This window comes from Mobula hypostoma, chromosome 10 (assembly GCF_963921235.1).
Source record: "Mobula hypostoma chromosome 10, sMobHyp1.1, whole genome shotgun sequence".
In the NCBI taxonomy this organism is placed as follows: domain Eukaryota; kingdom Metazoa; phylum Chordata; class Chondrichthyes; order Myliobatiformes; family Myliobatidae; genus Mobula; species Mobula hypostoma.
Window position 1 is genome coordinate 42,872,152 of NC_086106.1, and position 15,366 is coordinate 42,887,517.

Genomic DNA, 15,366 nt, shown 5'->3' on the forward strand with positions numbered 1-15,366 from the left:
CTCCCTGACACACACAGTCACTCTCTGACACACACACACACACACAGTCACTCGCTCCCTGACACACACATAGTCACTCGCTCTCCGACACACACAGTCACTCTCTCTCTAACACACACTCACTCTCTGACACACACACTCTCACACACACACACACACACACACACACACACACACACACAAAGTCACTCGCTCTCCGACACACACACAGTCACTCGCTCTCTAACACACACTCTCTCTCTGACACACACACAGTCTCTTGTTCTCTGACACGCTCTCTCTCTCTCTCTCACACACACAATCTCTCCCTGATACAGTCTCTCTCTCTCTCTCTCTCTCTCTCACACACACACACACACAATCCTCTCTGACACTCCTAACACTCTCTCTTTCACACTTACATGCACAAGCTCTCCCTGACACACACTCTTTCTCTCACACAGACACATTTTCTCACTGTCCCTATCTTTCTCTCACACTCACACTCAGTGGTGGCAGCTGGGATTGAACCCAGGACTCTGAGATCGGGCACTAAGAGACACTGGCTCGCTACTCTGCCTCTGTGCCGCTGGTGTTTCCTGTACAATTCTGGAGATGAACCCCACAAGGTTCCCCCACACCCGAATGCCCATCCTCCCCACCCCCTCACTAGAGTCATAGAAACATAGAAACATAGAAAATAGGTGCAGGAGTAGGCCATTCGGCCCTTCAAGCCTGCACCACCATTTATTATGATCATGGCTGATCATCCAACTCAGAACCCCACCCCAGCCTTCCCTCCATACCCCCTGACCCCTGTAGCCACAAGGGCCATATCTAACTCCCTCTTAAATATAGCCAATGAACTGGCCTCAACTGTTTCCTGTGGCAGAGAATTCCACAGATTCACCACTCTCTGTGTGAAGAAGTTTTTCCTAATCTCGGTCCTAAAAGGCTTCCCCTCTATCCTCAAACTGTGACCCCTCGTTCTGGACCTCCCCAACATCGGGAACAATCTTCCCGCATCTAGCTTGTCCAATCCCTTTAGGATCTTATACGTTTCAATCAGATCCCCCCTCAATCTTCTAAATTCCAACGAGTACAAGCCCAGTTCATCCAGTCTTTCTTCATATGAAAGACCTGCCATCCCAGGAATCAATCTGGTGAACCTTCTTTGTACTCCCTCTATGGCAAAGATGTCTTTCCTCAGATTAGGGGACCAAAACTGCACACAATACTCCAGGTGTGGTCTCACCAAGGCCTTGTACAACTGCAGTAGTACCTCCCTGCTCCTGTACTCGAATCCTCTCGCTATAAATGCCAGCATACCATTCGCCTTTTTCACCGCCTGCTGTACCTGCATGCCCACTTTCAATGACTGGTGTATAATGACACCCAGGTCTCGTTGCACCTCCCCTTTTCCTAATCGGCCACCATTCAGATAATAATCTGTTTTCCTATTTTTGCCACCAAAGTGGATAACTTCACATTTATCCACATTAAATTGCATCTGCCATGAGTTTGCCCACTCACCCAACCTATCCAAGTCACCCTGCATCCTCTTAGCATCCTCCTCACTGCTAACACTGCCACCCAGCTTCGTGTCATCCGCAAACTTGGAGATGCTGCATTTAATTCCCTCATCCAAGTCATTAATATATATTGTAAACAACTGGGGTCCCAGCACTGAGCCTTGCGGTACCCCACTAGTCACCACCTGCCATTCTGAAAAGGTCCCGTTTATTCCCACTCTTTGCTTCCTGTCTGCTAACCAATTCTCCACCCACACCAATACCTTACCCCCAATACCATGTGCTTTAAGTTTGCACACTAATTTCCTGTGTGGGACCTTGTCAAAAGCCTTTTGAAAATCCAAATATACCACATCCACTGGTTCTCCCCTATCCACTCTACTAGTTACATCCTCAAAAAATTCTATGAGATTCGTAAGACATCCCTCCCCAACACGTCAGGGATTCCAGCGCTGCCCCTGTCTCAGTACCTTGGGCTCCATCCTGTCTTCCCCGGTGATGAATTCGTAACTCCCGTTGGCCGCCTTGGCGATGCCTTTGATCAGCGCTGTGGAGGCCCCCTCACCAATCCCAAAGGAAAAGCACCTGGAGAACGGGATGGGAAGCGGTGAACCACCATGGTTTACTTTCAGTACCAATTCTTAATGCATGCATTTCTAAATGACAATAAACGAGGAGTGAGTAATAAAAATAATCTAATCTAATAGATCGGTTTCTCTGTCGCATTGCATGCTGGGACATGCTGCTACCATTTCTCCTGCCCAACATTGCTTTCCACATAGCGGGGCTGAAGAAACTTCTGGTGATATTTCGTTCCAAATGGGAATGGAATTGAGGGGCAGGGGAATGAAAGGAGAGAAGGAAAGGATGGAAGATATAAGTGGGGAGGGAACCTGCAGAAGATTGGGGGTGGAAGAGGAATAAGAAATTGGGAAAAGATAAGAGGAGGCAGTTGGTGAGAACAGTAGAAAAAGTTAAGGTGGAAGAGATGGATCTTCGGAGGAGAAAGGGGTGGGGAGAAGAGGAGCAGTGGAGGACTGACATAGAATGAGGGACAAGGAGACGATTGGGGGATAAGATAGCTGAATGTGTGGGGAGGAGGTGGGGACAGGGAGAGTGGGAGGGTGTGTGGGGAGGAGGGGTGGGAGAGGGTGACATGGGGATGGAGGAGGGAGCCAGGGTGAGTGGGTAGGTGAGGTGGGGACGAGAGTGAAGGAGAGGGTGAGGTGGGGACGAGGGGTAGGGAGAGGGTGAGGTGGGGATGAGGGGTAGGGAGGGGGGAGTGGGAAGTTGAGGTGGGGACAAGGGGGAGGAAGAGGGTGAATTGGGGATGAAGGGGAGGGAGTGGGTGAGGTGTGGAGGACTGGGATGGAGAGGGTGAGGTGGGGACAAGGGGGAGGGAGAGGGTGAGGAGGGGACGGGGAGAGAGAGGGGGAAGAAGGGATGAGCGGGAGGAAGAGGGTGTGGTGGGGATGAGGGGGAGTGGGAGGGTGAGGTGGGGATGATGGAGAGGGTGAGCTGGGGACAAGGGGTGGGAGAGGGTGAGATGGGGACAAGAGAGAGGGTGAGATTGGGACGAGTTGGGGGTAGATGGGAACAAGTTTGAGGGGCAGGCAGGTTCATTGGAGGGGCAGGCGGTGACAAGTTGGAGGGGAGGTTTGGAGGACGTGTAGAGGGAATCTGTCTGGGTTGTGTCAGGGACAGCAACCCCACCTTACACCTACACCCCTCACCTGTGGCTGGGGCTGTTCTTCTGAACCTCAGCCAGCACCTGCTTGGTGTTGAACACCTCACCGTCCGTGAACACAAAGATCTAGGAGAGAGGCAGAGAGTCAGGGTTATCCTGGACAAACCCAGGCCATTCTGCCCATCATATCCATACTGACCATACAGCACCCATCCATATGGTTTACATCTTCCTAGACACAACACAAGTGCTCGTCTGGACACTTTGTAAATGCCATCAGTAACTGCCATCTCTCCTTTGTCCCAGGGCCTTGCTCCTCTCTGTGAAGAATGTCCTCTTTAGATTCCCTCCACATCTCTTCCCCACCCCTTGCCCAACATCAACAGCCTCCAGTTTTACCTACTTCTGATGTGGGGGAAATACACCTCATAATTTTATAAACCTCAGTCATGTCCCCTTGTACCCTCCTTCACTCTGGGGAGACAGACCAAACTTTCTCCTCATCACCGAGATGCTCTGTCCCTGGTACGGTCCTGGTGAATCTCCTCTGAGTCCCTCCAGTGTGAGCACACCAATCCTACAGTGTTACCCTCACTCACTGCTTCTCGCTCTCTCTCTCTCTCTCTCTGTCATTCCCCCGCCTCTTATTATTTCCTCCACACACCCCTGTCACATTCCTTCCTTTCTGTCTCTCTTACTCTTACTCCACCTTCTCTCCTTCCCCATTCACTCTTTTTCCTTCCCGTCTCTGATTACCCCCCTTTAATTTCTCTCATCTGTCCCCTCTCCATTCCCTTCTTCTCACACTCTCTCTTTCTCATCCCTCAGATTCTGTATTTCTGTGCCCCTCTTATACCTGTTTGTCTAATTGCGTAACTCTTTCTCTTCCCCCTTTCTCTCTCTCTCTCGTTCTCCACTCACATCCTCTCTTCACCGTTCCTCTCTCTCATCCCCTCTCTTGTTCTCTCCCTCCCTCTCAGCCATCGTCCTTCCCTCACTCTCACTTCCTCTCCCATCTGCCACTTCTCACATTCCCTCGTGTCTCACACTCTCAGTCCCTCCCTCCCTCCCTCTTCCACCCTTTCTGTCTCTCCCTCTCTTGGCAGACCCACAGGGAGGGGTGACAATGCATTTTACCTGTCGCGGGTGTCCTGGCACGCAGGGTGTTGTGTAGATGGCCGACAGGGGCTGCAGGATCTCTGTCCCACCCATATCCGCATTGATCTCCTTCAGTTTAGACAGTGCTTCTTGCATGGAGGTCTGATTGTACTCAACACTCTTCCTGTACAGGTTGAGGGGGAGGTAATCCGATGACAACATGACAACTACGTCCAGGGCAGACATAGGAAGGGAGCAGAGGGGTTAGCGCGGAGAAGTGGGGCTGACAGAACAGATCGGACAGCAGGAGAGAGAGGGGCCGAGTATCCTCCTCCTCTGTCTAATGTCCTTAAAGGAGGAGGAAGTTGATTTTATAGAGTATGGAGGAAGAAGGGAGACAGAAGGAGTGAAATTCCAGAGGTCAGGACACAAGCCGACAGGATAGTGACAAAATTCATATCACTGAGGGGTTGATGTAGGGGAGGGGACAGAGCGGGTGGTGGGGGCAGACAGCATGGGGGAGGGGAGCGTGGTGGGACGGGGTTCGTGGGGTAAAGGGAGAGGTGGAGGAGGGAGATGTAGGGGACAGCGAGGGAAAGGGGGATAGGACAGAGAAGATGGTGGGGGGGACAAGGGTGGAAGGGTAGTGTGGGTGCTGTCGGTGGAGTACAGGGCAGCGTGGCTCGAGAGCGCAGAGCAGGTGAGGTGGTTCAGGCTGCTGGGATGGATCGTTGAAACAGCTGTGAAAAGACTGGGACAAGATCTACCCAGGAATTCTGGCCCTCAGGTTCCTGGACATCAGATCAGAATTCACACTTACGGGAAGAACGAGGTGAAGTGGCTCCCAAATCCGTAAATGTTGAAGAAGCATCCCATGGGAAGGCTCTTGAGGAGCAGGAGCAGTGTGTCCTGTGGAGGGGAACAGAACTTGTGAGTCCTGAAGACTCTCCTGGGTATTCCCACAACTCCACATCCCGGCCGGAAAATCAAAACAGACCCGCGTTACTGATTCCCATCGGCCCGCGATACTGATTCCGGCATTCCGGCTCCCTCAGCATCCCGGGCCGGATTTACCTTGGCGCACTGGATCCGGGACCGGGCGTTTCCGTGGGACATCGACGTTCCCATACTGCCCGACTGATCCATGAGGAAAATGAACTCGCCTGCCGGCACGCCCTGGGAATCCTCAGGAAATCGGGGGAAGAGATTCACCATGACAGTGGGGTCGGCCAACAGGGTCCCTGTGTCAGGGAAAGAGAAGCCTGTCAGGGGGCGAGAACACTTCGCAAATGACCCACTCCACGCTGGACATCTAGGAGATCAGGACACCCCCCTGCCCCCGTTTCCGGGTTGAGCCATCCGGCCCACCTCCCATCCCCACCCTGCATCTCACACCCCATCCCAATCCCTCCTAATCCCATCAGAGCACCATCCCATCACCCACCCTGCATCTCACAGCCCATCCCAATCCCCACTCACCCCATCAGAGCACCATCCCATCACCACCCTGCATCTCACACCTCATCCCAATCCCTCCTCACCACATCAGAGCACCATCCCATCCCCACCCTGCATCTCACACCCTGTCCCAATCCCTCCTAATCCCATCAGAGCACCATCCTATCACCCACCCTACATCTCACACCCCATCCCAACCCCACCTAACCCCATCAGAGCACCATCTCATCCCCACCCTGCATCTCACACCTCATCCCAATCCCTCCTCACCCCATCAGAGCACCATCCCATCCCCACCCTGCATCTCACACCCCATCCCAATCCCTCCTAATTCCATCTGAGCACCATCCCATCACCACACTGCATCTCACACCCAATCCCAATCACTACTCACACCATTAGAGCACCATCCCATCCCCACCCTACATCTCACACCCCATCCCAATCCCTCCTCACCCCATCAGAGCACAATCTCATCACCACCCTACTTCTCACACCCCATCACAATCCCTCCTCACCCCATCAGAGCACCATCCCATCCCCACCCTGCATCTCACATCCCATCCCAATACCTCCCGTCCCAATCAGAACCCCATCAAATCACCACCCTGCATCTCACACCCCATCCCAATCCCTCCTAGTCCCATCAGAGCACCATCCCATCGCCACACTGCATCTCACAACACATCCCAATCCCTACTCACCCCATCAGAGCACCATCGCATCCCCACCCTGCATCTCACACCCCATCCCAATCCCTCCTCACCCCATCAGAGCACCATCCCATCCCCACCCTACATCTCACACCCCATCCCAATCCCTCCTCACTCCATCAGAGCACCATCCCATCCCCACCCTGCATCTCACACCCCATCTCAATCCCTCCTCACCCCATCAGAGCACCATCCCATCCCCACCCTGCATCTCAAACCCCATCCCAATCCCTCCCGTCGCCGTCACAACACCATTCCATCACCACCCTGCATCTCACACCCCATCCCAATCCCTCCTAATCCCATCAGAGCACGATCCCATTCCCACCCTGCATCTCACAACACATGCCAATCCCTACTCACCCATTCAGAGCACCATCCCATCCCCACCCTGCATCTCACACCTCCATCCCAATCCCTCCTCACCCCATCAGAACACCAACCGATCCCCACTCTGCATCTCACACCCCATCCCAATCCCTCCTCACCCCATCAGAGCACCATCCCATCCCCACCCTGCATCTCACACCCCACCCCAATCCCTCCTCACCCCATCAGAGCACCATCCCATCCCCACCCTACATCTCACACCCCATCCCAATCCCTCCTCACTCCATCAGAGCACCATCCCATCCCCACCCTGCATCTCACACCCCATCTCAATCCCTCCTCACCCCATCAGAGCACCATCCCATCCCCACCCTGCTTCTCACACCCCATCCCAATCCCTCCCGTCCCCGTCACAACACCATCCCATCCCCACCCTACATCTCACACCCCACCCCAATCCCTCCTAATCCCATCAGAGCACCATCCAATCACCCACCCTGCATCTCACACCCCATCCCAATCCCTCCTCACCCCATCAGAGCACCATCCCATCCCCACCCTGCATCTCACACCCCACCCCAATCCCTCCTAATCCCATCAGAGCACCATCCCATCCCCACCCTTCATCTCACACCGCATCCCAATCCCTCCTCACCCCATCAGAGCACCATCCCATCATTACCCTGCATCTCACACCCCATCCCATTCCCTCCTCATCCCATCAGAGCACCATCCCATCCCCACCCTGCATCTCACACCCCATCTCAATCCCTCCTCACCCCATCAGAGCACCATCCCATCCCCACCCTGCTTCTCACACCCCATCCCAATCCCTCCCGCCCCGTCACAACACCATCCCATCCCCACCCTACATCTCACACCCCACCCCAATCCCTCCTAATCCCATCAGAGCACCATCCAATCACCCACCCTGCATCTCACACCCCATCCCAATCCCTCCTCACCCCATCAGAGCACCATCCCATCCCCACCCTGCATCTCACACCCCACCCCAATCCCTCCTAATCCCATCAGAGCACCATCCCATCCCCACCCTTCATCTCACACCGCATCCCAATCCCTCCTCACCCCATCAGAGCACCATCCCATCCCCACCCTGCTTCTCAAACCCCATCCCAATCCCTCCCGTCGCCGTCACAACACCATTCCATCACCACCCTGCATCTCACACCCCATCCCAATCCCTCCTAATCCCATCAGAGCACGATCCCATTCCCACCCTGCATCTCACAACACATGCCAATCCCTACTCACCCATTCAGAGCACCATCCCATCCCCACCCTGCATCTCACACCTCCATCCCAATCCCTCCTCACCCCATCAGAACACCAACCGATCCCCACTCTGCATCTCACACCCCATCCCAATCCCTCCTCACCCCATCAGAGCACCATCCCATCCCCACCCTGCATCTCACACCCCACCCCAATCCCTCCTCACCCCATCAGAGCACCATCCCATCCCCACCCTACATCTCACACCCCATCCCAATCCCTCCTCACTCCATCAGAGCACCATCCCATCCCCACCCTGCATCTCACACCCCATCTCAATCCCTCCTCACCCCATCAGAGCACCATCCCATCCCCACCCTGCTTCTCACACCCCATCCCAATCCCTCCCGTCCCCGTCACAACACCATCCCATCCCCACCCTACATCTCACACCCCACCCCAATCCCTCCTAATCCCATCAGAGCACCATCCAATCACCCACCCTGCATCTCACACCCCATCCCAATCCCTCCTCACCCCATCAGAGCACCATCCCATCCCCACCCTGCATCTCACACCCCACCCCAATCCCTCCTAATCCCATCAGAGCACCATCCCATCCCCACCCTTCATCTCACACCGCATCCCAATCCCTCCTCACCCCATCAGAGCACCATCCCATCATTACCCTGCATCTCACACCCCATCCCATTCCCTCCTCATCCCATCAGAGCACCATCCCATCCCCACCCTGCATCTCACACCCCATCTCAATCCCTCCTCACCCCATCAGAGCACCATCCCATCCCCACCCTGCTTCTCACACCCCATCCCAATCCCTCCCGCCCCGTCACAACACCATCCCATCCCCACCCTACATCTCACACCCCACCCCAATCCCTCCTAATCCCATCAGAGCACCATCCAATCACCCACCCTGCATCTCACACCCCATCCCAATCCCTCCTCACCCCATCAGAGCACCATCCCATCCCCACCCTGCATCTCACACCCCAACCCAATCCCTCCTAATCCCATCAGAGCACCATCCCATCCCCACCCTTCATCTCACACCGCATCCCAATCCCTCCTCACCCCATCAGAGCACCATCCCATCATTACCCTGCATCTCACACCCCATCCCAATCCCTCCTAATCCCATCAGAGCACCATCCCATCCCCACCCTGCATCTCACACCCCATCCGAATCCGTCTTCAGCCCATCAGAGCACCATCCCATCCCCACCCTGCATCTCACACCCCATCCCAATCTCTCCTCACCCCACCAAAGCACCATCCCATCCCCACCCTGCATCTCACACTCCATCGCAATCCCTCCTAATCCGATCAGAGCACCATCCCATCACCCACCCTACATCTCACACCCCATCCCAATCCCACCTAAACCCATCTCGAGCACCATCTCATCCGAACCCTGCATCTCACACCCCATCCCAATCCCTCCTCACCCCATCAGAGCACCATCCCATCCCCACCCTGCATCTCACACCCCATCCCAATTCCTCCTAATCCCATCTGAGCACCATCCCATCACCACCCTGCATCTCACACCCCATCCCAATCCCTCCTCACACCATCATAGCACCATCCCATCCCCACCCTGCATCTCACACCCCATCCCAATCCCTTCTCAACCATTCAGAGCACCATCCCATCACCCACTCTGCATCTCACACCCCATCCCAATCCCTCCTCACCCCATCTGAGCACCATCCCAACCTCACCCTGCATCTCACACCCCATCCCAATCCCTCCTCACCCCATCAGAGCACCATCCCATCCCCACGCTGCATCTCACACCCCATCCCAATCCCACCTAACCCCATCAGAGCACCAACTCATCTGAACCCTGCATCTCACACCCCATCCCAATCCCTCCTCACCCCATCAGAGCACCATCCCATCCCCACCCTGCATCTCACACCCCATCCCAATCCCACCTAACCCCATGAGAGCACCATCCCATCCCCAGCCTGCATCTCACACCCCATCCCAATCCCTTCTCACCCCATCAGAGCACCAACCCATCACCACCCTGCATCTCACACCCCATCTCAATCCCTCCTCACCCCATCAGAGCACCATCCCATCCCCACCCTGCATCTCACACCCCATCCCAATCCCTTCTCACCCATTCAGAGCACCATCCCATCACCCACCCTGCATCTCACACCCCATCCCAATCCCACTTAACCCCATCAGAGCACCATCTCATCACCACCCTGCATCTCAGACCACATCCCAATCCCTCCTCACACCATCAGAGCACCATCCCATCCCCACCCTGCATCTCACGCCCCTTCCCAATCCCTCCTCGCCCCATCAGAGCACCATCCCATCCCCACCCTGCATCTCACACTCCATCCCAATCCCTCCTAATCCCATCAGAGCACCATCCTATCACCAACCCTGCATCTCACACCCCACCCCAATCCCTCCTAATCCCATCAGAGCACCATCCCATCCCCACCCTGCATCTCACACCCCACCCCAATCCCTCCTCACTCCATCAGAGCACCATCCCATCCCCACCCTGCATCTCACACCCCATCTCAATCCCTCCTCACCCCATCAGAGCACCATCCCATCCCCACCCTGCATCTCACACCCCATCCCAATCCCTCCCGTCCCCGTCACAACACCATTCCATCACCACCCTGCATCTCACACCCCATCCCAATCCCTCCTAATCCCATCAGAGCAAGATCCCATTCCCACCCTGCATCTCACAACACATCCCAATCCCTACTCACCCATTCAGAGCACCATCCCATCCCCACCCTGCATCTCACACCTCCATCCCAATCCCTCCTCACCCCATCAGAACACCAACCCATCCCCACTCTGCATCTCACACCCCATCCCAATCCCTCCTCACCCCATCAGAGCACCATCCCATCCCCACCCTGCATCTCACACCCCACCCCAATCCCTCCTAATCCCATCAGAGCACCATCGCATCCCCACCCTGCATCTCACACCCCATCCCAATCCCTCCTCACCCCATCAGAGCACCATCCGATCCCCACCCTACATCTCACACCCCATCCCAATCCCTCCTCACTCCATCAGAGCACCATCCCAGCCCCACCCTGCATCTCACACCCCATCTCAATCCCTCCTCACCCCATCAGAGCACCATCCCATCCCCACCCTGCATCTCACACCCCACCCCAATCCCTCCTAATCCCATCAGAGCACCATCCCATCCCCACCCTTCATCTCACACCGCATCCCAATCCCTCCTCACCCCATCAGAGCACCATCCCATCATTACCCTGCATCTCACACCCCATCCCATTCCCTCCTCATCCCATCAGAGCACCATCCCCTCCCCACCCTGCATCACACACCCCATCCCAATCCGTCTTCACCCCATCAGAGCACCATCCCATCCCCACCGTGCATCTCACACCCCACCCCAATCCCTCCTAATCCCATCAGAGCACCATCCCATCCCCACCCTTCATCTCACACCCCATTCCAATCCATCCTCACCCCATCAGAGCACCATCCCATCCCCACCCTGCATCTCACACCCCATCCCAATCCCTCCTCACCCCATCAGAGCACCATCCCATCCCCACCCTGCATCTCACACCCCATCCCAACCCGTCTTCAGCCCATCAGAGCACCATCCCATCCCCACCCTGCATCTCACGCCCCATCCCAATCCCTCCTCACCCCACCAGAGCACCATCCCATCCCCACCCTGCATCTCACACTCCATCCCAATCCCTCCTAATCCGATCAGAGCACCATCCCATCACCCACCCTACATCTCACACCCCATCCCAATCCCTCCTAATCCCATCAGAGCAAGATCCCATTCCCACCCTGCATCTCACAACACATCCCAATCCCTACTCACCCATTCAGAGCACCATCCCATCCCCACCCTGCATCTCACACCTCCATCCCAATCCCTCCTCACCCGATCAGAACACCAACCCATCCCCACTCTGCATCTCACACCCCATCCCAATCCCTCCTCACCCCATCAGAGCACCATCCCATCCCCACCCTGCATCTCACACCCCACCCCAATCCCTCCTAATCCCATCAGAGCACCATCGCATCCCCACCCTGCATCTCACACCCCATCCCAATCCCTCCTCACCCCATCAGAGCACCATCCGATCCCCACCCTACATCTCACACCCCATCCCAATCCCTCCTCACTCCATCAGAGCACCATCCCATCCCCACCCTGCATCTCACACCCCATCTCAATCCCTCCTCACCCCATCAGAGCACCATCCCATCCCCACCCTGCATCTCACACCCCACCCCAATCCCTCCTAATCCCATCAGAGCACCATCCCATCCCCACCCTTCATCTCACACCGCATCCCAATCCCTCCTCACCCCATCAGAGCACCATCCCATCATTACCCTGCATCTCACACCCCATCCCATTCCCTCCTCATCCCATCAGAGCACCATCCCCTCCCCACCCTGCATCACACACCCCATCCCAATCCGTCTTCACCCCATCAGAGCACCATCCCATCCCCACCGTGCATCTCACACCCCACCCCAATCCCTCCTAATCCCATCAGAGCACCATCCCATCCCCACCCTTCATCTCACACCCCATTCCAATCCATCCTCACCCCATCAGAGCACCATCCCATCCCCACCCTGCATCTCACACCCCATCCCAATCCCTCCTCACCCCATCAGAGCACCATCCCATCCCCACCCTGCATCTCACACCCCATCCCAACCCGTCTTCAGCCCATCAGAGCACCATCCCATCCCCACCCTGCATCTCACGCCCCATCCCAATCCCTCCTCACCCCACCAGAGCACCATCCCATCCCCACCCTGCATCTCACACTCCATCCCAATCCCTCCTAATCCGATCAGAGCACCATCCCATCACCCACCCTACATCTCACACCCCATCCCAATCCCACCTAAGCCCATCTCGAGCACCATCTCATCCGAACCCTGCATCTCACACCCCATCCCAATCCCTCCTCACCCCATCAGAGCACCATCCCATCCCCACCCTGCATCTCACACCCCATCCCAATTCCTCCTAATCCCATCTGAGCACCATCCCATCACCACCCTGCATCTCACACCCCATCCCAATCCCTCCTCACACCATCATAGCACCATCCCATCCCCACCCTGCATCTCACACCCCATCCCAATCCCTCCTCACCCCATCAGAGCACCATCCCATCCCCACACTGCATCTCACACCCCATCCCAATCCCTCTTCACCCCATCAGAGGACCATCCCATCACACAGCCTGCATCTCACACCCCATCCCAATCCCTCCTCACCCCATCAGAGCACCATCCCAACCTCACCCTGCATCTCACACCCCATCCCAATCCCTCCTCACCCCATCAGAGCACCATCCCATCCCCACCCTGCATCTCACACCCCATCCCAATCCCTCCTCACCCCATCAGAGCACCATCCCATCCCCACCCTGCATCTCACACCCCACCCCAATCCCTCCTAATCCCATCAGAGCACCATCCCATCCCCACCCTTCATCTCACACCGCATCCCAATCCCTCCTCACCCCATCAGAGCACCATCCCATCATTACCCTGCATCTCACACCCCATCCCATTCCCTCCTCATCCCATCAGAGCACCATCCCCTCCCCACCCTGCATCTCACACCCCATCCCAATCCATCCTCACCCCATCAGAGCACCATCCCATCCCCACCCTGCATCTCACACCCCATCCCAATCCCTCCTCACCCCATCAGAGCACCATCCCATCCCCACCCTGCATCTCACACCCCATCCCAATCCGTCTTCAGCCCATCAGAGCACCATCCCATCCCCACCCTGCATCTCACGCCCCATCCCAATCCCTCCTCACCCCACCAGAGCACCATCCCATCCCCACCCTGCATCTCACACTCCATCCCAATCCCTCCTAATCCGATCAGAGCACCATCCCATCACCCACCCTACATCTCACACCCCATCCCAATCCCACCTAAACCCATCTCGAGCACCATCTCATCCGAACCCTGCATCTCACACCCCATCCCAATCCCTCCTCACCCCATCAGAGCACCATCCCATCCCCACCCTGCATCTCACACCCCATCCCAATTCCTCCTAATCCCATCTGAGCACCATCCCATCACCACCCTGCATCTCACACCCCATCCCAATCCCTCCTCACACCATCATAGCACCATCCCATCCCCACCCTGCATCTCACACCCCATCCCAATCCCTTCTCAACCATTCAGAGCACCATCCCATCACCCACTCTGCATCTCACACCCCATCCCAATCCCTCCTCACCCCATCAGAGCACCATCCCATCCCCACACTGCATCTCACACCCCATCCCAATCCCTCTTCACCCCATCAGAGGACCATCCCATCACACATCCTGCATCTCACACCCCATCCCAATCCCTCCTCACCCCATCAGAGCACCATCCCAACCTCACCCTGCATCTCACACCCCATCCCAATCCCTCCTCACCCCATCAGAGCACCATCCCATCCCCACCCTGCATCTCACACCCCATCCCAATCCCACCTAACCCCATCAGAGCACCAACTCATCTGAACCCTGCATCTCACACCCCATCCCAATCCCTCCTCACCCCATCAGAGCACCATCCCATCCCCACCCTGCATCTCACACCCCATCCCAATCCCACCTAACCCCATGAGAGCACCATCCCATCCCCAGCCTGCATCTCACACCCCATCCCAATCCCTTCTCACCCCATCAGAGCACCAACCCATCACCACCCTGCATCTCACACCCCATCTCAATCCCTCCTCACCCCATCAGAGCACCATCCCATCACCACCCTGCATTTCACACCCCATCCCAATCCCTCCTAATCCCATCAGAGCACCATCCTATCACCCACCCTACATCTCACACCCCATCCCAATCCCACCTAACCCCATCAGAGCACCCTCTCATCCAAACCCTGCATCTCACACGCCATCCCAATCCCTCCTCACCCCATCAGAGCACCATCCCATCACCACCCTGCATCTCAGACCACATCCCAATCCCTCCTCACTAATAAGAGCTCCATCTCATCCCCACCCCGCATCTCACACCCCATCCCAATCACTCCTCACACCATCAGAGCACCATCCCATCCCCAGCCTGCATCTCACACACCATCCCAATCCCTCTTCACCCCATCAGAGCACCATCCCAACCTCACCCTGCATCTCACACCCCATCCCAATCCCTCCTCACCCCTTCAGAGCACCATCCCATCACCACCCTGCATTTCACACCCCATCCCAATCCCTCCGCACCCCATCAGAGCACCATCCCATCC

At 56.2% G+C, this 15,366-nt stretch overlaps 1 protein-coding gene across 4 annotated transcripts in view; it reads right to left on the reverse strand.

Annotated features, from left to right (window-relative positions):
- Positions 1 to 15,366, reverse strand: part of LOC134352870 (von Willebrand factor A domain-containing protein 5A-like) — a 42,686-nt gene that overhangs the window by 18,149 nt on the left and 9,171 nt on the right. For all 4 annotated transcript variants that reach the window (XM_063060413.1, XM_063060414.1, XM_063060412.1 and 1 more), the window contains exons 7-11: positions 5,371 to 5,537; positions 5,117 to 5,205; positions 4,336 to 4,480; positions 3,245 to 3,324; positions 1,982 to 2,096 (exon numbers count right to left, since the gene is read on the reverse strand). In XM_063060413.1, the coding sequence (XP_062916483.1) occupies positions 1,982 to 2,096; positions 3,245 to 3,324; positions 4,336 to 4,480; positions 5,117 to 5,205; positions 5,371 to 5,537 (596 nt within the window). The remainder of the gene's footprint in view (positions 1 to 1,981; positions 2,097 to 3,244; positions 3,325 to 4,335; positions 4,481 to 5,116; positions 5,206 to 5,370; positions 5,538 to 15,366) is intronic.